This window comes from Taurulus bubalis (genome assembly GCF_910589615.1).
Source record: "Taurulus bubalis genome assembly, chromosome: 10".
NCBI lineage: Eukaryota > Metazoa > Chordata > Actinopteri > Perciformes > Cottidae > Taurulus > Taurulus bubalis.
In genome coordinates, this window is record NC_136598.1 from 18,392,443 (window position 1) to 18,419,710 (window position 27,268).

The window sequence follows — 27,268 nt, forward strand, 5'->3', positions numbered from 1 at the left end:
TGCACACACATTCACACACGCACACGCACGCACACACACACACACACACACACGCACACACACACACGCACGCACACGCTCTGTTTCTGTTGGACCGTCCTGCAGGAATTCACTTATTTGTGGAAATGTTAAGAATTCAAGCAATGAAGCATAGCAAATTGAACGTTAACCAAAAAACTAAACACTTCCTCTGGGGCAGTGGGGTCACGATGTAGACCTCAGTATAAAATACTCTTTCGGATTCTAATTTATCACATTTTTTGCCAAATAAAATGGCACAAGGGGGAAAACGATTTCAACAGTTGAAAAACACAAATCACACTAGCAGTGAGTACGAGACAGCGAGCAACAACCGTCTTTCTCTCTTTCCCTCAGCAGACAATGACCTCTCTGTTACGACTGTTTAACCACTTTCTCACCTTTCCTAAATGCTCAAACACACACTCTTGTGCATGCACAAATGCACATATAGACACAAATTTATTATTCTGTATACATCTAACACAAAATCAACCATTTGTATGCACAAATACAGACATACACTCGCAGCCAAAGAAGGGGAAAAGCAGCAATATTGCTGGTGTGATAGCATCCTGAGGATGCCAGGGCTGAGCTGAAGTGTGGCACATGCCTTTGATGTGAGTCCAGAGCATGGGCATGTAACAAACGCAGATACCAAATTACACCCTGTCCCGCTTTGATCTCTAAAACCCCATGCCTGCTTCTACAGAGGTAATAAGATTGTGTGCATGTGTGTGTGTGTGTGTGTGTGTGTGTGTGTGTGTCAGAGTGTGTCCTCTAAGTAATGTGTGTACATCTTTGCCTGCATGATCAGCGTTAAGTATCTGAAGATGATAAATGTGCATGCATGTGTGTTCATCGGCATGCATGAGTGCAAATGTGAAAATTATATGGGCAGTTTGTGTGTGTGTGTGTGTGTGTGTGTGTTGCAGAGGGGCTTGTGCAGTGTGATTGTTGGAGGGCAGGAGTTACAGCGTGGACCCGTGGGGAACTAAACCCTGGCAGACGCCTGTAGGCACCTGGTGAAAACATGTTCCTGGAGACCTTCTGCCGAGTTTGTCTTGTCGTCACGTCGTCCGCAGTGGACTCCCCACTCGGCCTTTGCAGCCGACGATGATCAGGTTGCGTCTTGGATTTCCATCTGAACCACCCTCTAATCTCATGGCAGTTGAGCGTGAACGGAGCCACTTCTCAGGCCTGTAAGGTCAGCCCCTCACAGGAGTTAGCACATCACATGTTTATCTGTCCCTCATTACCGAAACGTGTCTGAGGTTTTGGAGGGATGCGCTGAGTGACACTTGTGAATTGAATATTAAGGGTGACGTCATGTTGTGATTATGAATGAACCCTGGTTACTATAAAGAGACAACCACCTCCCTCTTTCAGACTGAGCCTGGTTGTTTGGATGTTTGATCCTATCTGTGCCTTGAGATGAGCAACAAGAGGATCATCGAAATAACTTTGAATGTCAAAGCTATGAAGACGAATTTGTGACCAGAAATCATTTCAGCAGCAAAGCAGAAGGAAACGCTTGATTTAACTTAAGCGTTTAGAACATTAGCTTTATTTATTTTCCATCACAAATAGTTGTCGTTTCATAAAAAAAGAGCACAACACATTATTGTAAAAAACAACATGCATGAGGCAAGAAAGTGTCATAAAGCTACATATAAAATCGTTACAAGCCAAAAAGGTCCTGTGAAATATTAGAAAATGTTACATCATCATTGTGCAATTACATCTTACATTTCAAAATAGTATTGGCACTGTGGCGTTCTGACAATGCAGCTTATTGTGTGAGTAAAATAAAAAGACATGCTTGACATTGTACGTGTTCATTTAAGAGTTGAGGATTGGAACAAAAGTTAAACCGAGGTAAATATGATTTGAGTCAGAAATAAGACATCCTGTGCTGCCCAAAGGTCTAAGATGCTCACATGTTACTCACTTATTTCATCTCTATGTTCAATATAAAATAAACCTGAAAAAAAATGTAAAAGAAAAAATAAGTTTCTTAAGTAATCATCTCGGGATAAAAACTAAAACTAAACAATATATCTATGAACAACAATAACACATGGAAATCCAACCTCCAGAAGCTTTTCCCATGTAGTTTGATACGGGAAATAAGCATCTGTTAAAACAGAATAGATGTTTGCTGTTGCTATGCTTTCAGTAGTAAACATCTCTTTCGTAGGTTGTGTATGGCTTGTAAACACATTGGGGGTAATAAAGGGGGTTGCTATTGCCTTGTTAAATCCACACATTCAATGTTTTTTTGCGCAGGAAAAAACAATGACAATTTGTCTCCTTCATTCCCTTGTTAAAGCTGAACGAGTCATCCAGTGCTTGTAAATACCTGAGCAGCACAGCCAGGTTAATGGGGACCATGAAGAGCACTGCGGGAGTTTGAACGCACTTCATGGGAGTCTGGCGGCACTTAGTGGTGAACGACTGCCACTGAGAGACTTCACTGAAGTTGCGTTTCACTGTGCACTCACGAGAGTGAAAGGCATGGGATTTATATCTGTCTCACAAATGTGGCACATTCTTGTAAATACTGATAATAATGCTGCTGCCATTTAGTGACACACAACCATTATGGAGCTTGTTTACAAACACATGCAAACACTTGCCTGCCAAAATGTCTGAATGAATGATGTAATGGAAACTATGCATCCACTGGGATCCAACTGTCAGTGTGTGTTTTCATCCGGGCACAACCCTGAGGCAGATGTCTTATTAAGGAAGACAATTAATTCAGATAAAGGCAAATAAATGTTTAAAAAGGTAGCTGAGCTGCTCCATTTGGTATAAAACCAGGCACTTTGGTAGCGTGAAAGAAGGTGAATTAAAGGACATTTTGTGTGTTATTGTTTTGCCCAGTTGGACATATTGATGAACAGATGAAATGCTTACTGAACAATGCAAATTCTGGACTCCCATGCGTTCTCACAGCTGTGGCCGTTCAGTTTGGGGTGGTTCAGTTCGTCAAACAATCCGCTGTCGATGATTTCCTTCTGCCAGCGGATGGAGACGGCGCCTGTGCTGAACTGCTTGTAGAATTTCTCATCCTTGGCCTCAAACTTAACGTCCTCGACCTCGGAGACGTCCCTGAGCCTGTCCATGTCGTTGGCGTACACCACGTAGGATTTTGGCACCCAGGGCGGCTCCACCAGGCCGGCCTCCAGACGACGGAAGTTGATGCTCTTGAAAAACGCGTGGTTTCGAGGGTCATCTCTATGAGAAAGACATGTAATGATTGGCGGGTGAAATGATTAAACTGGGCAGTGCAAGTGTTCAAATTGCCAATAAATCCCCCTTAATTTGACTGTTCCTTTAACCAGAACGTTGCATCCCTGGGCCTGTTGCTTTAAGGACTGTATCATACTAAGGATGACAATATGTTCTCAGGAGTGAAAAAAAAGTGATACATTTTCTTGATGGATGCTTTCTTCAATGAGGTCTGCAGCAACCTCATCTGACTAATTTGTGCTTGGGAAAATTAAACTGTTTACTCACAGGCACCCAAGGCGATACGCCTGCTTCTTCTTTAGAAAGCGGCGGATGATGTCTTGGGAGGGAGCATCAAAGTGTTTGTGTTCAAACTTGCACTCGTCCTCCAGAGTGCGACGAGTCACCTCCTCATTCTGCACCTTTTCTCTGAAGTCCTTGAAAGGCAAACGGGCGGCCACCATCTCATAGACGCTGCAGCCCAGAGCCCACCAGTCCACAGACGTGCGGTAGTACTCCTGCCTCAGAATCTCAGGGGCCATGTAGCCAGTAGTACCAGCCTGACATCACACAGAGGGGAGAGAGGGGGGTGATCATCAGCATCCTCCATACTTCTGGGGTTTAACGTCACCAATAATTGCAATTTCTGTAAAGATGTTCAGGTCTGGTTAGGTTCTATAGGGACCAGGGGCAAGGTGAAACCACCTGGTATATTTATTGTGCTCTGTTGTACCTGCTTAGTACACAAGTTATGAGGGAGGGTCAGCCAGGGAGGCTGTATTTCTTCAAATACTCCAATAATGAAAATCATTATACCATTAGCATATAAAGTTTAAATGTTTTAGTTTGGGGTAAACTATCTTAAATGTTGTACGCCTCTTTTATTATTAATGGTGAATTGAGCTGTGGATATACTGTTGTGTTATTGTGAGATATCGTGATGGTTTTGCAAAATCAATCTCGACTCTTTTTTGTGAAACACAAGATTCTGCCCACCTCGACCTTCTCCCTTAGCCACTCTGTGTCTATAAACCAGTGGTTTTCACTCTGGGGGTCAGAACAGGAATTGAAAAAAGGACGAGATGATTGTTATTTTCTTTTGAATTACTTAGGACATAAAAAAGTAATTTGAAAAAATGTGGTTGAAGAAATCACACTCAGCTGATGATAAGAGTTTTCAGGCAAACATTGTTTTATTCAAAATATAACCATTGCTGTAACCTGTAAGGATGGTATAGACACCGAAAGAGTCAACACAAGGTTACACGCAGCCATGCGAAGATGACATTGAGCTTTACGCTAACTGTACATTAGATGGTAATCTCTACGTTGTGTGCTACTTACTTTAAAATGCTCATGATGCCCCGACAAAGAGATACAGAGATAAAGAGTTTCAATTAACTTATTTAGGATTTTGTTTTAGGACGTAGGCATTTGGGAAATCATTTATCTTCTTAAAGTTTATTTAATTTAACTGCAGCAGACATTCTTGACCAGCTTCCATCACATATCAGGTATTAATAGAGCAAAGATTAACCAGCTAAAGCTAACAGGCTCTGCTCGGTCTTTCATATATTTCTCGTCATGGGTAGTAGCCTCTAACTGGGGCTGAGGTCAAGTACCTTTTAATAAGATTAATTTAAGTCACAGAGGGGTTGTGCTTTCTTATGTTGTCCGTCAGAGCAGCACTCAGAGCTATCATATCTATTCCTGGTAAGCTACTTGTAGTCGCAGGTAGACGGATATACAGCGTAGTGTCATTAAAACGAGAGCAAATATTGAATATGGAGGTTATTTCTCTCCGTGTGAACAAACCACAGAGTGACTTTGCAAAGTGCATCGCAGTGCAAACGTCTGACAGCGAGCACTGTGGGTAATCTAGGGAGAGGTCACCTCACTAACCTTCTGGCAGATGGATTTGCCCTTTGGCAGCTCCACAGCCAATCCCAGGTCTGAGAGCCGACACTGTCCTCTAGCATCCAGCAGCACGTTCTCAGGCTTCATATCCCGGTACACAATGTCCATAGAGTGCAGGTGGAGCATCCCAGTGGTTATCTGGGCCAAGTAGTAAACCACGCGCTCCATGCGGATGCCCCGCTCCCCGAGCTCGTAGATGTGGAACCTGAGGTCTCCACCATTCATGAGGTCCATGACCAGGCACAGGTGAGTCTTGTTGTCGTAAGCGTAAGCCAGGTTTACAATGAAGAGGCTGTTGACCTTCTCCAGGATGTGCTTCTCCACAAGGGCCATCTTCTCGCCACCTTTCTTCTTTAAGCACTTCTTATCCAGCTTCTTGCAGGCGTACATCTGGCCCGTGTTCTTCGCCTGCACCGCACACACCTGCAAGACAGAAGTGCATTACTTTATATTTGATAACAGTTTTATTCAGTGCATGTACTGTTTTAGTGTCTGTTGTTACTGTCACTGCTGGGACTTTAAAGCAAGACCATCTACCATTTACTGGACAGCGGCCGCTGTGTGTAGCAACTACAGGATGATGATGAATGCTAAAACATAATGTAATAGTAATGTGGCTGAAGTAGAGGAAATACAGTGTGTTAACATTAGCTTCCAAAAGCTACAGGTCACACCAGAACAAGTGAGGCTGTAACAACAAAACCCCAGAGTGTATTACATTGAGTAGGGGGCTTTTAATCGCTCATGAATTCAGCTTTTCATTTTGAAGAAAAATAATGTATTTTCTTCTGTCAAAATTTACGAATGTCTCACTTTAACTCAAAACATATTAGTTGTAAATCCATGAAGCAATCTGTAATGTTCACTTTTATCCAGATGCACCTACCTCGCCAAAGCCACCTTTTCCCAAAGCCCTGAACTCATAAAAGTATCTGTCACTGATTTTCTGCTTCTCGTACTCCTTCCACTGCAAGAACCTATAAAAAAAGGGGCTATTCAGATACTCCGAGAAAGGTTTCCCCCTCAGGAAGTCTCTCGTGTCTTCTCTAATCTGGATCAACATAACGTCAAAGTTGTTGTCTGTTACACTCTTGCATCTTTCAGCGGCCTCTCCTGTAAGGTATGAGAGAAAACTCCCGGACTCCGGCTGACAGAACTTTTCGAGGATGCTCCATTTGGCTTTCTCTCTGGCGTCATCTTCAGCAAAGCTCCAGTGACTCAGCTCCTCCAGGAACTCAGTGGCGATCCTGTACTGAGGGTTAGCAGCCCAGAGAAACTGCTGAAACAACTTAATCCCAATGGGCTGTCGTTCACACAGCGACTCGTACTTCCTCCCCACTGCTGTCAGGAGAGCAGAGGACATATTTGGTTTGGGCAGCGTCAAAGAGAGCCTCTGTTTCCTCATCTCTTCTCGGCTCATATGCTGAGCCCTCAGGTAGGCCGTGTTGGCCACCAGGTTGTTCAGTCCAGACAGGTCATCCATGTTGGATGTATCCTGTGTCATAGGCAGCAGGGCCTGATCAACTACAACGCCATCGCTCACTCATCTGCAGGTTCCAAGCACAACTGAGCCCCTCGAGCACCTGCATCCTGAACATCTTCCACCTCTTGTGCCACGCCTCTCGTAGCATTACAAGTACCACTGTCCTCTGGGATTTGTGGTGAGCTAAGTGTCTTTGCATGCGTATTCGTAGATGGCACTAATGGAGAGCAACTTATGTGGTTTGAAGTTAAGAGGCTTTGGGCTCGTCTATTTTTAGGAGATGCAGAGTGCCTGTGCGTGGTAATTGGGCTGCCAGCATGACATGATGAGGTGGCAGATCCTGGCCCTAACAAGTTGTGGTCGATTGTAGTGTGTTGTGAGATAAATAAGGCACTGAGAGAGCTGTTCCAGTATAATATGTGAAGTATATGCACGCACACTTTATTGCTTATGATCGGAAAGAGAGTGAAGGCATCACTAAATTAGCCCTAATTGGTTTAAGTAAGCAGCCTAAGATATCAATTTTCCTGACGGACTATTGAAGTAGCTGTCAGCAGAGTGAAGGCTGAACACTCATATACAAGTTGTTCTGCTGAGCAGCTGAAAACCTCAAGTATATTTGGAGCTGGAGCAGTTTTGAAAAGTACATTTTCATCTTCAGACACTTTAACCGCATCGCTGGCATGAAACGCCCCTGAAATGTTCAATAATCATCAAGATTATTTTGTGAAGACGATCACAAAAGACAGTGAACTTTCTGTTTCCACACCAGAATGTGGACAAAATAACACAAACATGATTACAATAGATCTGCTTTAGATATTACACTTGCAAAGCTGCAATGACCTCTGAGGTTATGTGAGAGAATGCGCTACATGGTAACATGTACCTCTGCAGCCTTAAAGTTAACATTAAGGTAAATCAACACCTCAACCATGTAATAATGATTATATAATACGCTTATTATGAAGTAATGTAAGGTTTATTGCAGGGTAAATTAACTAGGTTTGACTATCAACAGGCAGGTATTTATATTTAATTAACAGCAGATTGTAACTACAAATTATTCCTACGGTGATTAGTGCATTAATTGATTGGTCAGTCATCAAAAGAAATATCCGGCAACTATTAATGATCAATTAATCATTTAAGTATATTTTTAAGGAAAAGCCCCAAACATTGGATGGTTCCACATTCTCAGATGAGAAAATGTTCTGCTTTTCCATGTCTCACGTTATCTTTAGTTGAATATCTTTGTGTTTTAGACAAAACAAGGTATTTGGTTCCATCCCCCGTGGCTCTTACGCATAGTTTTAAGTTTTATAGACCAAATGATTACGATATGCTTGAACTGAGATGTTATTAAATGTGAGCGCAGAAAATCAGCAAAACATATATATCATGTTTATGCTTTATGCTATAAAAAGGATGAGAAAACACTCACCCATATGGTAGTTAATCATTCCACCCTTGAAGTTAGTTAGACCCAGATCCTGGCTGGACGTAGTAACTGATTTTCAGTGGTGCAAACTCAAATATAACATAAGTACTTGCAAAAATGGCTCCATTCAAAGTATTACTTATCATATATTACTTGAATATATTTCTGATCATCACTAAGCAGCAACAAGTACCTGAGTAAAGGTTCTTAGTCACATTTTACCACACTTGATTTGAATCGGTTAGTGTGAAACTGGAACCAGGCCAACCTCAGCATACATGTATAACAAGTGCTCGTGGTATAGTGGTTAGCATGGCCGCCTTCCAGGTAGTTCACATAGACTGCCAAGGTACTTACAGCATTAAGGTGACTTAAGGACTTTAGACTCCATCCTTTTAACATCCATGTTTGATTACTAAATAAGTGTGAACTACATAGATTAAATTCATATTGAAAAAAGTGGAGAAGCATTACCTTAAACCATTTTAGCTCTGCCCTGACAGTTTCAGAAAATATAATAAAATATTAAAATGCATTAAAGAATATTGTACTATTAGGTTTTCCCACATACCCTTTTTACATATAGCCTCCTTTGACCTATCTTCTGAAATAATAGACACTGTCTAAACACAAGTATCTTTTCAAGAATTCTGTCTTTGAAATGATCATTCTAATGAGAAACTGTCTGAATAATGAATAAGTCAAAATTAGTACAAACCTTGGTTGCTTCTAGATTCTAATTTTGTAACTTGACAGTTTTTGATCGTTGGTGATGCCACATTTGTGTCAGTAGCGGAAAAGCCAAACCAATGTGCACAATCTAAATTAAAACATATGCTGTAGAACTACATTAATACCAATTTCCATAGCTTTAATTGTTTGTCGGAATTATATACATCATCAAATTACTGGATGAAAGAATACATTTTCATACGTTTACATATATACAGTTCTTTATTTAAAAAGACAGTCACATATTCAAGATGTGCTGAACACCACCACAGACAATAAAGTCAAGCTAACATGTGACCAAACACTGTAACGAGGTTCATCCTTCTCTTCAGGATTCCTCCAGCCACATCAACCAATCAGTGAACAACAAGTCTGCTTAAATTTAGTCCACCGTCCTCCTCAGACACCAGGACTACTGGAACATGCATTCATAAGTAGGACGACAGTTGTCGGTGTCAGTGGTTCTCAGCACAGGACGCTGCAGTGATCATTGTCAGGGTCTGTCACCACTTTTAGGTGCACACAGGTGTCGTTTGAGACTCAAGCCGCCGGGACTTTGAGCTTATTTGCCGATTCTCTGAACCACCCAGTCCTGCTGGCAGAGGGGGCAGCGATTGTTCTGCTTCACCCAAAGAGACATGCAGCAGTTATGGAAGGAGTGGTTGCATTCGCCCCATACAACTGAAAAAAAAAGATGAAGACAGAGGACATAGGGAGGGTGTTAAAAGGTAACATATTAGGTTACACAGAATATTAAAGTACAACCTTGCTTATTTGAATGGTGTATAATGCTACTTTGCTTTAAGTTAATCTGTGATTTATATTATGTTTTAGGATGTATCTCATTCTTTTCCTAAAGAAACATCCCTGCCATCTATGTCGAGCTTTAGGAGAGTCAAATAAGGTTAAGTGACATTTCATGGTTCTCAAACTATGACATATGAGGGAGCTCACACAGAGACTACTAAAAAGGTTCATCTGCAATCGGGTAGACTAACTAGTTGGAATAGTTCCTCAAAAAGCAATAAACATTAAACCCGTATTCATCTTGAGAAAAGCAGTGTCTTAACATGCAAGTATTCAGCATCACCAAATCTCCTTTCACAATAACTGATAACATAATCAATATATATATATATATATATATATATATATATATATATATATATATATATATATATATACTTACTTAAACTTTAATTGTAATTTATATTTAATTGGTTAATGTTATCCATTCATAGTTTACAGTAAGGTTACTTTGCTTTTGACATTTATTTTATTGTAATTATGTGTTCAGCAGTTTGCTCTTATCAAAACGTAGCTAGTTAAATAATATGTCAACAGGCAATTTGCTCACGTTTAATTCACTAAATAATGCGTTTTCTCGCCAAAACACAACGACACCATATCTCCACGTGTATGTCATGTCACTTATTTGGATTTACTTGGAACGAACACAAAGAATAAAAACAACCTCCGACTCTGAAGAACTGTCTTGGCCGGTTTCTCTGACAGCTCCACTAGACTAGCAGCTAGCTAATGTTAGCCTGCTGGATTAACTTGCTAACAGTTAGCTGTTAGCTATGTGCTAGTTTCTCGACTAACACCGATACACAACGTGTTTCATCGTCTCACCAACACAGTCCTCCTGCTTGTTTTCCGCCTGGCACCGCAAACAAGCGTCTGCAAATGAAGGAACACGTAGTTACTGCGGTGCAAAGCGAGCCGGGGGACTTCCTGTGAACATCACCAAGTCAAGCTAGCAGACCAACGGCGTCTGCTACCCGGACTCACCCATCACTTGGACCCGGCAAATGGCACACGTGTCGCACTCCACGTCCCAGCTCCACATGGCCACAGCGTTCCACTTCTTCAGGGAGAACATCTTGTCCCCGCTCGACTTGGAGCCCGAAGACGTGTTGTGAGAGAGGACTATCGCCGGCTCGTCACCGTCATCCATCTCTGCTGTAGTACCGTCAGCCGGGGCGATGTGACGTTAGCCGGTGCTAGCTAGGCTAAACAAAATGGACGACACCGTGAGAGGCGAACGTCGCCGTCACGACAAAAGATGGCGCTGTTTTCTAGGAATTGAAGTCTTAACTTGTCAAAATACAACCAACGTTACACTTCACTAACACCCTTGAATGAAATACGTACATACCAAGACAACAACAACAACAACAACAACAACAAAAAACGAATAAACAACACTCTAAAAATAACGGAAGCAATAGCTTCCTTTTTGGGCTCATTTAGCTTTTTTCCCCATGAATGTTTGAAACATTTGAGAACAATACGAGGAGTATAAAGTAAATAAAAAACATAGAAACACTTGCATCACTGTGTGTCTGCCTTTTCTTCTGTCAAATAGGAAACACATTAAAATTACTTGAACATAAATAATACATCTGATATGATATGCAGATGAAGTCCAGGATATGTAATGTCTTTCTCATGTTCTTTGCTCACGTCACCCAGCGAGTGCTGAAAGAATGTTCTGAGATCCCAGCTCAATGCCAACAGTGTCCTGTGCTGTTTTCACAACACACTGGAGGGCTTTTTTCACATTGCCGCGTATGTATTGCCCAGCAATCATCATTATATTCTGGATTTCTACAGTGACTAAAAGATACTTGAAAATATTGGGTTTGGGCGTCCTCCTCCAAGAAAATGTGAAGGTTTTTGGACAATTATTATTATTAATTGCTGTGACCTCCCCCCTTTCTTTGCCTGCAAAGATTAATGGGCTGTACTTGTAAAGTGCCTTTCTAGTCCTCCGACCACTCAAAGTGCTTTAACATGACTTGTCATCATTCATCCATTCACACCCATTCATACATGACAGGGTATATCATGCAGGGTGTCACCATCAGGACTATCTAGCCATTATACAACATTCACTCACTGTAGGCACAGCTGCGGGAGCAATCTGGGTTTGCTTTTGGACCTTAACTCTCCCCTAATGAATAGCCCAGAGAGCCTCTTATTGAGAGGGCAGAAGAGAGTGTCGGTGCGCAAGAAAAAGTCATGCCACGCCAACGAGAATGTTGACGTGCCAGCATGTGTACAGATGAGTACTGGCAGGCTGAGAGCACTGGTCGGTTGGATTGGTATAGGCAGCTTAAGAACTTCTACTGGGAGTACATACATCCTTTGGATGAATCTTATCCTTCCCAAATGTAATGTACTGGTTAGATCACAGAGCAACATCTTGGAGGTATTTTTTGATAATATATTAACTTCAACACTGTCATGTAGTATTGCCCCGGAAAAGCTTGTCCTCCCGTGTGCCATTTTTGACTGCAACCGTTCTCTCGAAAGACAAAAGCTAGATGTTAGTGGGTTTACGTCGACATTTAGTTGCCCAAGGAATGCAGAAAATGCCCTGCCATATGAAACCGAAAAATAAGTAATTGATCATTTTGCACACAACCATACGGTGGTTGAAGCTTTTGTGCTAAATTTGGCCTCCAATAATGGTGTTATTATGAATAATGGATTAATATTCAAGAAGGTTCATGCAATAAATATAATCCACATGTAAAGTTAACTTTAGTTTATCACCATGTAATGTCACTGCTGATACTTGCAGTCTAAGTGCAGCTGGTCCTGTAGTCATCCATCCTTCTGAGTGTTAACCTTCTTTCTTTTTGGGGAGATTGATGCAGTGTGTGTAATGCTGACGGGTAGGAGAGTGAATAAGTGAGTAAGCGTATAACAAGATTCACTGGAGATGCAAAAGGTTTTAGAGATTTCCAATCCGGCAGCAATCAGGGCTGTTGGTCCTCATCAGAGTCACATGTCGGGTACTTAAAGGGACCCGGCCAGTATCTCCTGTATGTGGAAGAGCCGAGGCCTAAAGTCGAGAGTGCTGATTCCTCGTTGCTTTCATCAGACTTCCACCGCTGCCTCTTCGCTCTTACCTGCTCTGTGAGTAAGATCTGAGGTTGAGGGAGTAGCCTCTCTATTGACCTTTGAGAAACTGAGAGTGACCCTTCTTCAGGGTGTTCCACTTGCTCCCCAGGAAGCTCCTGATGCTGAGCAGGACAATCAGCTGCCGAAGGACCCTAAAAGCGTCTGTCAAAACAGGCAAGTCCCAAATCAAATTCCAAGTCAAGACAGTCAAGTCCCAAATCAAGACAAGAAAGTCCCAAGTGAAGTCCAACGTTAAGACAGTCAAGTCCCAAATCAAGTCCTAAGTCAAGACAGGCAACTCTTCAATCAATCAATGTGCAAGACACCTCTGCAGGTGAGACTCAGGATGAGAGTAAGAGCACCAGAAAATGGAAAAAGGTTTCTGCTCCTTCTGTAAGATAATTTTTTTGTTCAAAATGCATGTTTTAAGGTTGCAGACACATTTCACAAGGCTGCAAGATGCATATTTTGCCAAAGTACAGACCGTTTGTATCAAACAAAGAGACATTAAATGATTACATTTGATACATCAATCCAAATACCATTAATACAAAAAATATGGGAAAACATGAAGTGATGATTTAACTTATAGCTAAGTTAGTTTGGGCATGACCACATCGTAAATTCTCCATACAATCACCATGGGCACATGTGAGATGTAGACCATGTTTCAGACATCTGGATGGGGCTTAGTAGAGCTGACTCCTCTTATTGTTATTTGTTAACCTGTCTGCTCAAAGGAAACAATATTTATCTTCCCACTTTCTTGTAAATATGTCCACCTGGCTGTTGGGATTTGATTGAGTACCTTCAGGATTAGGTTGTCTGCATGATTTAGACGTATCCCTCTCATACAGGCTCATGATCATTGATAAGGAAATTATATAATATATAAAATAATAAATAAGTCGTCTATAAGCTTGGTGCATCCAAGAAATGATGTATATATATATATATATATATATATATATATATATATATATATATATATATATATATATATATATATATATATTACCAAAACAAATATGTTTTTGCTGTCTGGTGCATTTTCTTTTATTCATACAGACAATTAAGGCTCAATTACCAACTGGGCAAAGCAGACAACTGTCCTGAGGCTTCAGTCCTCAAGTGGCCCAAAATGCTTATTTCGGTCTTCTGTTTGCATGTTGTAAAATACCGGACATGGAGCAAAAGGAGCTGTATCATTAATGACATTTCTTAGAGCGGTTAAGTGGGGCCCAGCTTTTGTCTTTTCTTCCTACTGTATCTCAATCCAGCCATAAGCAACTTCCACTTTAAACGGGAGATGTGTTCACTTGCCATTCACATGTTCTCCTTCTCAATCTGCAGTAGCAGCTCATTCAGCTCATGACCAACGCATGTGCTGTTTCCTTGATTTATTACCACAGGTGTAAATCTGTATTAATTGAAAAGAACGCTGATAATTGCATCTTGTAAGGAGTATTTTGACAGCAGGACTCACAGTACGTTTCCGACCGTCCTTGAATGCAGCACAGCGTTACGCACAGGACTGCAGTGGAGTAGACGTCCACGCAATAGATACCCGTGCTTCTCTGGACTCTCAACGCTTTGAGAGAAGGTTTATAAGCTTGAACTGAAACCTGAACTGGACGCAGACTTGAGAGTGGATCATGACTGCACGGGTCCAGGGAGCCACGGGCCGGGACAAACCTCCAAAGAGCCGAGCAACAGGTAATCAATGAAATACAAGGTGCGGAGCTGGTGATGTGGTTAGGTATGAGACAGTTACTGCTACATATTATGTGTCATGATCTTTGGGACTGTTGACTTTATTGCAGTAAAGTTTTAATTATTTTCAGTCTTCTGTTGGCCAAATAATCAGATGTTGTAGTCTGTAATGTATAATTGTGTTTTAGGCTTGCACGTGGCTGTAGTCGTTATCATCACATGCAGTTTACTTTGGAACAGATCTACACTGTATAAACAAACAAACTAAACTAAACCAGCAGTGGTGGAATGAGCTACATTTAGTCAAGTACTGTATTTATGTACAACTTGTATACTTCTGCAATACATTTCAGAGGCAAATATTGTACTTTTTACTCCACTACATTTGTCTGAGAGCTTTGCAGATTTAGATTAATACAAAATATAAATCAACTAATATAATTTGATATATTGTTATAGTAGTTTTGTAAAGTAGCTGAGATTAGCCCCACCTTTACCAGCAATAACACTATGTTTATATAAATGCATCCCTAATTGTAATCCAGTAACACAATATATATTTTGCTGAAATGAGTCTTTTTGCATTATGGCTACTTTTACTTTTGCTACTTTGATTTGTTGCTAATAGGCTATTAAGTAATATTTGTAATGCTGTACTTGTAGTATTTGTACTGTGTTATCATCAAATAAATGTACAAAGTTGGTTATTTATACACTTATTTTGAAACTTATGAACTAATAATAAAAACGATCAAAGAGGCAGGTGACACACTTTAGGTTCATTATAAGAGCTCAGTGGTGTCACACATAATTGTGTAATCTGTTTCCTGGGTGCATCTCAGTATGTTTCCGGAATAGTTTCATAAAAACATGTTCAGATGGTGTGCAGCCTAATGAATGATTAGCTTACAGAGGGTTGTTCTGTTTTCATTTCAATTTGTAATTTCCTCTTTGAAATGTAATAGTCGTAAGACTGTATGTGTGTGTGTGTGTGTGTGTGTGTGTGTGTGTGTGTGTGTGTGTGTGTGTGTGTGTGTGTGTGTGTTAGAGGGTTGGACTTGGTTACTCTTCTATGACTAAAGTGTGTCTTTGATATTCAATATTGAGGGAAAAGTGATGCTATTGTACGTTTTGGCATTTCATCTTATACACTATAGAATATTTGATTAATATTCCTCCACTTAGAGAAGTACTTTGATGTTTTTCCTCAATTAGTTCTTCTAAAATTAGGATTATTGCACTAGTTTTAGGGCTGCCTCTTCCTTAGAATAATTTCCAAATGAGGTAAATAAATGCTATTTTTGCAATGTTTCTCAGTATACACTACAGCAAATATGTTGACGGATTTAAAAAGTTGAAGATTGCTTTGATACATTTGATCAATTTCATTAATTCCACTACTTTCCACCAAAATGCTGGGTTGTAAACATTCATGACATTTCAAGTAAACGAGATGGAGACATTGGGTCACAGTTTTTGGAATTGAATTAAGTTAAATTAAATTAAATCTAATTGAATTAGGTTTGTCTTGTCTTGACTTTTCCATCAAACAAAAAATGTGCAGGTCGGAAGCTGCCAAGTCTTGTTTATTGGTTTTTATTTACCAAGTACTGTGCCATGTAACACATGTCTCTCCTCTCTGTGGGCGGCAGAGATGATGGTGAAGGTCAGGAGAGCTGTGTGTCTGGTACTGGGCATGCTCAGTCTCTCCCTGCTGTTGTTGGTCCTGGGAGTCTACACAACCACTCGAACAGAGAGCCTGAATGTGTCTGGCTACATCTCTGGAATTATTGTAAGTTGATCATTTGTCTTTTGATGATTCCTCGTCATGGTTTATTCAGTGAGATACGCCAAGAATACAGATTGGGTTTGAACTTTGCAGCGACCAGCAAATAAGGTGGGAGTTTTTAAAAACATCCCGAAACATCCCGCATTTTGACATTTCAGCTGCAACCCTTTAGTCTCGCAGCATCGGCCAAACGTTTTGCTTACTAGTCTTGAGACAAAAAATAATATTAGGTTGGCTGTGAAGTTAATGATTGACAGTTCTGTGCTTCAGTCAGACATCCACATGACGTCTTCCTGTGATAAACTATCAACTATCAACTCTAAACTGGAAGTACATTTTAAATTGTCCTAAATAGTTTCCTCCAGAATCAGTTTCTGAATATATCCATGGGGATATTTGGGTCTTGCTGTCACTGATTTATTTTATATCTTTCGACCACCCTTTTCAACAGTATGTAACATAAAAGGTAATGAATGTTTTTGTACCACAAGAGGCCTTTTCATAGCTGTTAAGTGTTAATATCTTGCTGAGCTATTTCCTTTGAAGAGAACTAACTCAAAACAAAGCGTAAAAAATACTTGTGAAAATGAACCAGATTTATTTCTCCTCTGTTTTGCATCACACTTCCTGTGGTCATTAATTTGTGTTCTTTACAGCTCACCCTTGGCTCATTCCTGGGACTTTTGGGGCTCCTGCTGGAAGAAAACCGCAAACAGCTGGTATATTCTCACACCTACATCTTCTGTCATAATTATTATGTTTTCCCTGTGCACACCCAAACCTCCCAAAGTAGTGTGTTTTAGCCAAGAGTCTGTATGTTTGCATAGTGACCAGCAGTACTGCTCCGCAAGTAGACTCTTACATTATATCAATGAGGAAGATGCAATTCTCCTTTTCATCTTCTCTGACTTTTTCAAAGGGCCACACTTTTGTGGTCCTGGTTGTCACTCCAGGACTTCAGTTCCCACTCAACAATACTAACTTCATTATTTTGTGGGATGACAGCTTCAGGCAAAAAACCCCTCCAATTACGACCAGCATTCTAACATTGCCTCACTGAGTGGAAGCCAGATGCTTCTGGTGTTTAGACTCCTCATTGTAAGAGTTGGATACGGGCTATTTTTGCAGTTCACGTTGTAAGGGAGATGGACGTTTCTAAAAGGTAAAAAACCATTCAGCCACTGTGGCGATATCAATGTTTAGAATCAAGAAAACTGTCCGTCTGCAAATTTGAGGGCGAAGGTTTTAAGGAGTAAAACATCAGTCGACTGAAAGTACATAACAAAACATAAAAGCATTGAGAACATACAACCGTTACAAAAGTCACCTCAATGTACTGTATTAAGAAAACATTGTGCTGGGGAACATATAGTAGATTCACTTCTAATATTTGTCGCTTTTTCCTTCTCTTTATTCATCAGTATTACATTAAGACGGTTTCATAACCTGTTAATCTCTAGATAATGAAACTTTCAACCTTTGTAAATTTATGAAGCCACTGATCACTCTCACCTCACTATATTTGAGTTATTCTTTTAGCAGCGGACATTTTACAAAGTAAAACTATTTAAAGAGGTACTGTAACAAAAGTACATTAGCTAATGATAGCGATAAACTAATGGGTAATTTGATTTGTTTGACAAAGAACCATGTATGTTGCTCTCATAAGGTGTGTGTCTAAACTCTTCCTTCTCAATAAACTGCCCAGACGTTAATTAGCTCTTCCTCCACGTATCAGATGTCATGTCTGGGTCAAATATTTAGAAATGTTATGTGTATCACATACCGTTTTCAACTTGTTTAAATTTTTACTTTTTATTGTACTTAAAAAAATAAAAAATACAATACAATATTACCAGATTGGCCTTTTGTCATCAATACCCAATCCAACTCTTTGAGTCAGAATCAGACCGATATCCAATATCAGTCTCCGTCTCTGAGCATCTCCACAAAGTGTTCACCCCTCTTTAGTAAGACACACCTAAATCCTCACTGGTCAAACCGAGTCACAGACTGTAATTAATCAAATGGAGATCACCTGTGTGTGCTCAATTAATTAATTAATTAATACATTTTTGGAGAGTCATTATTCTGGAAACACTTCACACTTTCTGTTGATCAGTATATACATGCTCACATTAAATCTTTGTTTTACTATTGCAGCTCGCAAGGCAGGAAAACATGAACACGTCCATGCCCATTGAACCTAATGTTAAACTTTTTATAGGCACTGTGTCAAAAACTAGAAATCAGATTGATTTCCTAAGGACTGTTAATGACCCGCAGAGCACTCCTTTACTATATTTCTTTACTCCTTTACTATATTTCTTTACTCCGCTAACCTTTCAGCCATCACCAGCATCAAAGCCAGAAGCCGCTTCATTCCAGAAACGTTAAAAACAGCAGATCATATTGTTCAAAAGGAACATAATGGAATTATTCTTGGGTGTGGCTGGTTGGTTTTGGATTTGGTATCATGTTTTTATCCATTTCTCTGTTGAGCTATGTGATTGTTTTACACATTTGAAATATTGGAGATGGCAGGAAACCGATTCAGTGCAAAATAATGTTTGAAAGTGTAATTTCTAATTGTTCATACTCAATTTATTCCACCAATGATATTTTTCCAGAATGTGGAACGTTGAGATTGTGATTAATGAAGCGCAGTAATGAGTTGAAGATGCACTGAGTTTGTTTAGACTCTCAGAGCTACAGAGTGCTAACACTCACAGCTTGTTCTTTTTACTCCCACAGGCAGGAATAACATTAGGATTTAGAAGAGTCAGAGTTTAAACAAAGAGGACTATCATATTCATATTCTGATAACAGGCCTTCAGCAGCGTGTGTCTGTAGGGCAAAAGAAAACCAAACAAAGCAGATATACTGAGAATAAGGCCAAATTAAAGGGAGCACAGAGGAAGTAAAGACAATAAAGGGAATTAGATCATATAAATAGGAATAAGAATTGTGAAAATAAAAACGTACATTTTAATGTGAGATTTAAAAGAAGCTTTATGTCTGAGTTGTGGAAAAGTGGAAAATCAAACAGTAAAAGCCAGAGTCACAGACCGTGACCTGGGAGTAACCAGCAGGGCTCATTCCACAGATTGTAATGGTTGAAAGGGCTCATACCAGGTCAATAAATCAGAAATGTATTGAAGGGCCACGCTGTTTTGAGGCCTTAAATGTGAGTAATGTGAGTTTTTTTAATCAATTTGAAAAAAGTGAGCCAGTGTAGGGAGGCAAGCACAAGGGTGGTGGAAGGGTGTAGCTAGCATGAGAAAGGAAGAAAACCCTTCAATGTTGGATGTGTGTCCTTCTAGTTCAAATATGTCTTTGTAGTTTTAAAAGGGGAGCACAAGCTTTAAACATAATACATTTAAAGATCAAAGTAAGGTTCTCTTTAGTAAAACAGTTAATACATGCAGCACACAACAACACAAATAAACCTTTTAAAGCTACTTTTTGAGCAAACTGCCTGAATCCAAATAGCTTTACACCTTTTTGTCTGTTGGAAAGAAAAAAGAAGGTTTTCTCAGCTATAATCTGCATGCTTTGTCAAATTGTGCTCCCATTACCCTAAAATAAAACAAGTTATTCGTCTTTGTATGGAAAGACCTTCATTTATGCTTTTTTCCTCTTTGCTCCTACTCCAGCTGACGGCTGCGATCGTATTCCTAAGTTTCGGGATCATCACCTCTTTTCTGTGCCTGGTGATCGATGGCGTCTGTATTGGCCTAAACATGGTGAGTTATGCACTTGCATGCGTATAATCGACACCTGATATGATTGTGCTATCTTATGAGTGGTGACACATAGCAGTAATAACAAACCACTGCTGGTTCACTGTGAGCCTCTTGGACCGCACTCTGTTGGCAATATTGACACAATTCTGTTCATTAAATAAGTTAGCTCTGTCTTCATAGCATGGGCCAGCTTTTTCTTCTTCTTTTTTCTTCTTTTGGACCACATGAATTAGAAGTTGTGGAAGCCTGATGGAAACTACATGCCGAGAGTGTCGAAGTGTTGTGGGCAGTTCAGCTGTCTTTGGTTTAGTACAGCAGTTACTGAATGGGATTGATGGTGCTGAACTAGGCCTCCCTACAGAACATGTTACAGGTTAAAAAAACAAAGCTACATTCCTGTTTTCAACCTCTAAAGTAAAGAAGAACATTTCAAATTTGGATCTGCTCGATAAGAAAAGACTTCTCTCTTTTGAGAGAGAATGAACCAATTGTATAGGAGACAGCTTCATATTTACTACAAAGACAGAGTGGTATCAATCTTCTCTTCTAACTCTCAGCGTATTTCATAAAATGTCAAACTGTTGAATTAGGTTTGGTTACATTTGGGAGACATTCTTTTTTATGACATTTCGCCTTTAATTGACAGAGGACATTGAAATGGGAGAGAGAGCGAGAGCACGGGAGAGAGAGAGAGAGCGAGAGAGAGAGAGAGAGAGAGCGAGAGCATGGGAGAGAGAGAGAGAGAGAGAGAGAGAGAGAGAGAGAGAGAGAGAGAGAATTTGTTTATTAAAGCTATAAATGGTATCAGTGCATTCTGTTTGGACATAATGAGATGATATAGCATGTTTAATTATAGCAATGTTGTGCCCACAGTATAAAGAAGAGTTATGAGTGCTTTAAGAATCAACTCTCAAATATTGCTGTAATTAATGTCATCATGCTTTAATGTGTTGAAGGTTGCTTTGTGAATCTTTCACTGAGTCTATTCACATCGTAGTAAATTATAATTTCCAAGAGATTAAAGAGCAACATATCACCTTTCTTCAATTTATTTGAAACTAAGGTTGTTATATCCTTTTTTCCTCACATGTCCGTGTTCCTTTTTATACCATAAGGTACAGATGAAGATTCCAAGAAATGTTGGACCAAATGTATTTATTATTCATTAGATGTTTTATTAACATAAACTCTTTTAAATGTACTATTACATTTTAAGGGGGTCCCATAACCCAATGATGTAATCGAGACAATAATAGCATCAACTTGACACTAACACTTCCTCCTTAAAGCTACAGTTGGTTGCTTCAATGAAAATAACTTCATGTCATATTAGCTAAAATTGTCACTTTATCCTGATAGTAGTAAATGAGATGGATAATCTGTAACACAAAAAAATCAGGTTCCTCTCCCTCATAATGTTTTTTACAAGATTCCACCTCTCCTGAATAAAACACAACCAATCAGAGCTGAGGAGTCTCTAACGCAGCTTTCAATCACTGATCGTGAAGCTCGTGAACTCCCATCAAACTGGCAGCGCTGAACAGAAATTAAATAAGATTCTGTTACGCTTTTCAGAAACATATTTTAGTGTTTTGTTTAGCTGTAAAGTGAGAAGAATTTTCTCTGGTCGGTCCACAGCGCTTGGTTTTGGCTGGCGTTCACTAGGAACACTACTCATGCACTACTATGAGGATAAAGGGACAGTTTGAGCAAATATGAGAACAATTATCTTTATTAACGGAACAGTGTTTAGCATTTAGGGGAATATATTGTCAGAAATATAGTATTTTATGTATTTATTAGAATTGAATGTAATTAATTCTGGTGCCGTTTATATCTACATGCGGAGCAGGTCCTCTTCATGGAGCCGGCAGCCATGTTTTTACTGTAGCCCAGAACAGACGTTGGCCACAACGGGGGAAGTTAAAATCGCTTTAGTTTCCAACTGTAGCTTTAATCAATGCAAAAACAAGATATTTTTTATTTTACAGTAGATGAGATAGGTTTTCCTCAACTCCAAACCAAACACTTTGCACAACAGGGAACATGGTACATGGTAAATATCCCAGTACCCATGGGTACTGGGATATTTTACTTGAGAAAGCATTTTCAGTTGAGATAAATTGATCACAGATTCTAAGGTGTTTTCACGGACGTCTGGATTATCATATACAATTTTTTTTTTTTTTTACATTTAGTTTTTATCCTCTACAAAAATGGATTGGTATTGGTTTGAAATCCTGTGCATTATATTTCTTCATATATTAACTTTTTCCAGGACATGCGTCCCCTGAAAGCACAGAGATGCCAGTATTACAGCAGCGGTGGCAGCTACATCTATGAGAACTTCTACACGCCTGTGAGTAAAGTTGTACTGGAACCGTCGATAGCATTTACATTTAGGGTAGTTTTTCCCATCCATCCAAAAATGCACTTCATTGTTTCCTCTACAGATCAGCATATAGTTCAACATGTTGTACTGCCTTTTCATTCGCAAGTGCCTTCGGTGTTAATTGCAAAATAAATGTTATTATGTCTCCAAGGAAAAGTTGGCACAGTGACACATTTTGAACTTGTACCTTCTTCAGGTGTCGTGTTGGAGTCCAAAGGAGTCTTGTAGCCTGACGCTAAGAAGTGGGACCTGCTACTGCTGCGACCTGTACGACTGCGCCAAGTGAGGGAATTATATTACTATGATATTATCCCAGTATATTGTTCACACTGCCATGTCATCACATGATTGCTCTCGTCTTCAATTAATGTTCTTGCCCAACAAATGAAAAGCCACCCGTCCTAAATGGAGCTGCTGTTTTGTTCCGCAGTGGAGACTACCTCAGCAACTACTACCAGTTTGTTGGAGTCCAAAGCTGCGAGGAAGTTTTCACTCTGTACATTTTAATTTGGATCCTCGCCGGCCTGAACCTCGTAGCCTTCTTCGGAGGCATCCTCACTACAGCGGTGCTGGGCAGCATCAAAGACCTGGTAAGACAGGCAGACTCAGACACGCATCTATAAAGGTCCCATGTTGTGTGGACGTGGTGCATTTGGTATTTAATTAACAGCAAATGACTCCCACACAGATGCTCTGAGGCAAAGGGAATTGTATATGCATAAAAGTATTGTTGTACTTTTATCAATACAATATTAAATACAATCATTTTATAAATGGCATGATTGTTAAGTTTTACAAACTTTGGTTAAACTTTAACGCTGCACTCATTGACTTGAAAACAAACTTGAGCAGAAGCTTCAAGACAGAATCTGTGTCAGTCGTATGTGAATATGTTAGTTTTCACTAAGCTTTATGCCGAGGTCAAACTTATTTCCTCCATCCTTCCTGTTCTACAATGTTGTTGTCTTTCATCTCACAGATTTACAAGTAAGGAAAGTGAACAAATGTATACTTCCTGAATGAGAAATCACAGATCAACTTTCAGTCAGATTGAACTGCCAAAAGGCAGATCATATGCACAAAGCCTGCCATGACCGATACTATCCAACCACAACCTAAATGATCAGCTGTTAAAATGAAAAGATAGGTGGAGCGGTGGGTTCCTGAGAGGCCCTGGAGTTCATATTTCAGAGGTAGAGACACAGCAATATATCCTTTTAAAAGGCTAAGAACGTCATGTCTAAGCTATTACTTTAAGCGTTCCGGTTTACAGCATATCCCTCAACTTTATTCATCAAAAAATAAAGACTTAACCCTAATCTTACTGCATATTTTAGCATAGTTAGCCTAGCTAGCATAGTTAGCCTAGCTAGCATTAGCTTAGCATTAGTTAGTTTCCTTGTTAGACATAAATCAAATATTTGGTAGCAGGAGGGTCCAGGTTACTATTATTATTATTATTATTATTATTATGTATTTAGTTTCAGATAAGAGCTTAGATAGATTATTATGATTTAGATAACGGATGGAGAAAAGAGGTGAAACAGAGGAAAACTGAGCTTTCCACTCTATGAGATATGTGGTGTTTAATTTCAATTAATCAATTATGACAGTTTGGGGGAAATTACTCTAAAAATTCAATCTGGTAATATGTACGTATTACCAGATACTATTGCTGCTCCAGTCTGGGCATCTTATTGGTCAGAGAGTAGAGGAAAGAGGAAATCCATTAATCTTTCGAACAATTTTAAAAGCAATGCTTGGATTCTGCCATCATCCATCACTGCATTCTGTAAAAAGTACTATTATTCTATTTTATCATGCACACAGTATTCTTATTGTAAATAATCTGGTAATACTATTCATAGTTATCTTTGAAGAAATGTATTGCCATTTTTCTTCTCATGTTCTCAAATCTAATATGATTAAATTCAACACAATTCAACACTTAATATCTCTCCCACATGCCACATCCTTTATGTTTTGTGTGTATGGTGTTTACATACTGGATGTTTCCCAAAATCAAGGATGCTTCCTTGGTAGGACGGAGGCAAGACTCCTTCCTAGCATTCCTAGCAATGCTTCCTAACTTTCCACCTATTACAATTTCTAGTAGGAATTTTTTTGTCCAACTCAAAATATTATACACAGATTCAAGACATGATGAAATATAAAATCAAAAGTTATGAACGATTATTATAACAACTAAACATACAACATACAATCAATATGCTCTTTTCAAATCTACAACACTCCTATTGACAGAAAAAGTACAATTTAAAATGAAGATATGTGAAGATTCAGCAACTGGATTACCAATTTCTCACCTCAAATCTACAACACACATGTTTTGGGGGGCTGCTGAGCAGAAATAACTGGGAGGTTATTTGCGTATTTTCCTTGTTACCAAATTATGGGACAGAAAATGTATCTTATGCGTGTATACTTGTGTGTGTTTTAGGAACGTTGATGACACACACATGCATCCTAGAAAATCCTCTGAAAGAGAGACTTCGTCCTCGGTAGAATGCGAAGGATCCTCAACATTGAAAAGTCTTTTGCCGGGATTCGATGATGTAGCATGCTTAAAATTCTGCCTTCAACGGATCCTTCCTTGGCTTTGAGAAACAACCCCTGTCAATACATGTTCATGTATGACAGGAGATGGTTCTGCTTGATGTTAGAGTCCCAGAGAAGTCATAATCTGTATAAATCAAGATCTGCAAATTAGACAGATAGTTGAAACTTGTTACATACCTATGAGATGACATGACTATATTTACGGATAGCAGATGTTATTTTTTACAAGCTCCCCCCTTATCTGTACAATATGTTACGTTATGTTACATAAAAGACCGGGAAACTAACAATCTGTGAGATTTAGAATTAGATTTGCAACCTTGGATTTAACAGACCACACATGTGGAGATTAGAACAACACTGAGGGACAAATGAATCAAATGCATTTGAAGGGAAGAATGTGTGCTGCTCACTAAGAACCAATACGACTGCATATCTCTAACTGTGTGCACCAGCGTGTGACAAGTGCACCTAATAGTATGTGAAAATGTAACTACGACCTGTTGTTCCCCAACACACCTTACTAACATTATTAGTTTATTTTGTGTGTCTGCATCATTATTTATTTCAGTCCAACATGTCAGGTTGTATGAGCAGCTTCGTTTATGATAAGGGGTCGTGCAATGTGTCGCTGGTTCTCATCACACGTTGTGTATTTTGTGCAATATTGTGCCATTTGTTATGTACTTCAGTACATGTTGCAGGCTCTCCATGATCATGTCTTCAACAATGTTGTTATCAGAGACTGCTCATTTATCATTTCATCTGTAATCGCTGTTAATTTCTTTATTGTACACCAGAGCACATTGTGTGTGTGTGTGTGTGTGTGTGTGTGTGTGTGTGTGTGTGTGTGTGTGTGTGTGTGTGTGTGTGCTAGAGAAGTAGCGGCCTTGTGATCGAGCCCTTTGAGAGCACAGCATCTTTTCCGACAGCTCCTCGGCTGACAGGCGGCAACACACACACAGTTCACCAGCTCCACCCGGTGAGTGTACTGTCCACACACACACACACGCACACGCACACGCACACGCACACGCACACATACCAGCAAAAGATACCATTACAAACAAATCCATGTCATTTTTCTCACATTTCATCCCACAGATTTACAAGTAAGGAAAGTGAACAAATGTATACTTCCTAAATGAGAAATCACAGATCAACTTTCAGTCAGATTGAACTGCCAAAAGGCAGATCATATGCACAAAGCCTGCCATGACAGTGAAGACCGATACTATCCAACCACAACCTAAATGATCAGCTGTTAAAATGAAAAGATAGGTGGAGCGGTGGGTTCCTGAGAGGCCCTGGAGTTCATATTTCAGAGGTAGAAACACAGCAATACATGCTTTTAAAAGGCTAAGAACGTCATGTCTAAGCTATTACTTTAAGCATTTCGGTATACAGCATATCTCTCAACTTTATTCATCAGAAAAAAATGCATATTTTAGAATACACTTACAAACACATGCATGTGTTCACCAGCTCCTACAGCCCTCTACACATTTATATTACATACAGGATGTTCGGGTCCACTGGAGTCGGGGGTAATAAGAGTGTGAAGATTCCTCCTGTGTGTGTGTGTGTGTGTGTGTGTGTGTGTGTGTGTGTGTGTGTGTGTGTGTGTGTGTGTGTGTGTGTGTGTGTGTGTCTGTGTTTGTGTGTCTAAATCCGCAGTTTGATAAACACAGTGAAATGTGGGTGAAGGCTTATAAAACAATTTTTAATTTTTAAACAATTTTAATTATAGATAAATGATATCAAATAGATAAATGCATCTATTCATACAAGTGGAAAACACAAGGACTATGTTTACACTTTGCGACTTGAGAAGTCACTATTTACAGTTGTTATGGATTATTGCAAATTGCAGTTTTTAGTTCGCACAAAGACGTCTGACTTGAGGTCTGTGGTCAACGTCTTGCTTTGTTTCCTTTGTTTCCTTTCCTGCTCATCCAGGGAGCCACGATGCATTTCCCTCCAGCAGAAGGGACAGCTGCCTCACAGAGTTTCCCTTCATCGTCGACTCCTCACAAAGAGTCTAACCCTCCTCCCTTTGCCCCGCTGGGCGGCCTGCTGTCTTACGGGGTCCAGGGAAACCCTGCATGAGCACCAGCATCTCCCCATACAGGGCCAGCGAGTGAATGCAGAAAGAGACGATCAAGTGTTTTGTTATCCTTGGCGATGTTGCTGTGAGGACTGGAGGGACAGTAAAAGAAAGATATGATGGTCAGATTGTTTTCCACAACTCCAAAGATTGACTTTTTTTTAACATATCTTAATGCATTTTGCTAAAAAACCTAAT

At 39.8% G+C, this 27,268-nt stretch overlaps 3 protein-coding genes across 3 annotated transcripts; 1 reads left to right on the plus strand and 2 right to left on the minus strand.

Moving 5' to 3' along the window:
• Positions 1-2,936: 2,936 nt before the first annotated feature.
• On the minus strand, positions 2,937-6,676 carry LOC306742488 (rhodopsin kinase grk7-b-like; the record flags this gene model as incomplete). The annotated part of the gene is made up of 4 exons (XM_079224880.1): positions 2,937-3,261; positions 3,544-3,815; positions 5,158-5,595; positions 6,059-6,676. The coding sequence occupies 4 exons, from the start codon at positions 6,674-6,676 to the stop codon at positions 2,937-2,939; spliced, it is 1,653 nt and encodes a 550-aa protein (XP_079081006.1).
• Positions 6,677-9,026: 2,350 nt separating this feature from the next.
• On the minus strand, positions 9,027-10,824 carry rnf7 (ring finger protein 7). The gene is made up of 3 exons (XM_079224605.1): positions 10,623-10,824; positions 10,464-10,511; positions 9,027-9,509 (listed from the first exon to the last, which is right to left on the minus strand). Exons 1-3 carry the CDS (start codon positions 10,786-10,788, stop codon positions 9,391-9,393), a joined length of 333 nt encoding a protein of 110 aa, XP_079080731.1. The 5' UTR covers positions 10,789-10,824; the 3' UTR covers positions 9,027-9,390.
• A 3,574-nt stretch (positions 10,825-14,398) lies between these two features.
• LOC306742489 (transmembrane protein 255B) lies at positions 14,399-27,072 on the plus strand (the record flags this gene model as incomplete). The annotated part of the gene is made up of 9 exons (XM_079224881.1): positions 14,399-14,459; positions 16,109-16,248; positions 16,902-16,964; positions 19,902-19,991; positions 22,270-22,350; positions 22,580-22,665; positions 22,814-22,973; positions 25,841-25,945; positions 26,923-27,072. 9 exons carry the CDS (start codon positions 14,399-14,401, stop codon positions 27,070-27,072), a joined length of 936 nt encoding a protein of 311 aa, XP_079081007.1.
• Positions 27,073-27,268: the final 196 nt, after the last annotated feature.

Excerpts from the sequence above, each read along its gene's own strand:
- rnf7 (XM_079224605.1), bottom strand. The coding sequence starts at position 10,788 with ATGGATGACGGTGACGAGCCGGCGATAGTCCTCTCTCACAACACGTCT. Across the intron at positions 10,512-10,622 it reads TTGCCGGGTCCAAGTGATGG|ACGCTTGTTTGCGGTGCCAG; the intron begins GTGAGTCCGGGT and ends CTTCATTTGCAG. Across the intron at positions 9,510-10,463 it reads CAAGCAGGAGGACTGTGTTG|TTGTATGGGGCGAATGCAAC; the intron begins GTGAGACGATGA and ends TTTTTTTTTCAG.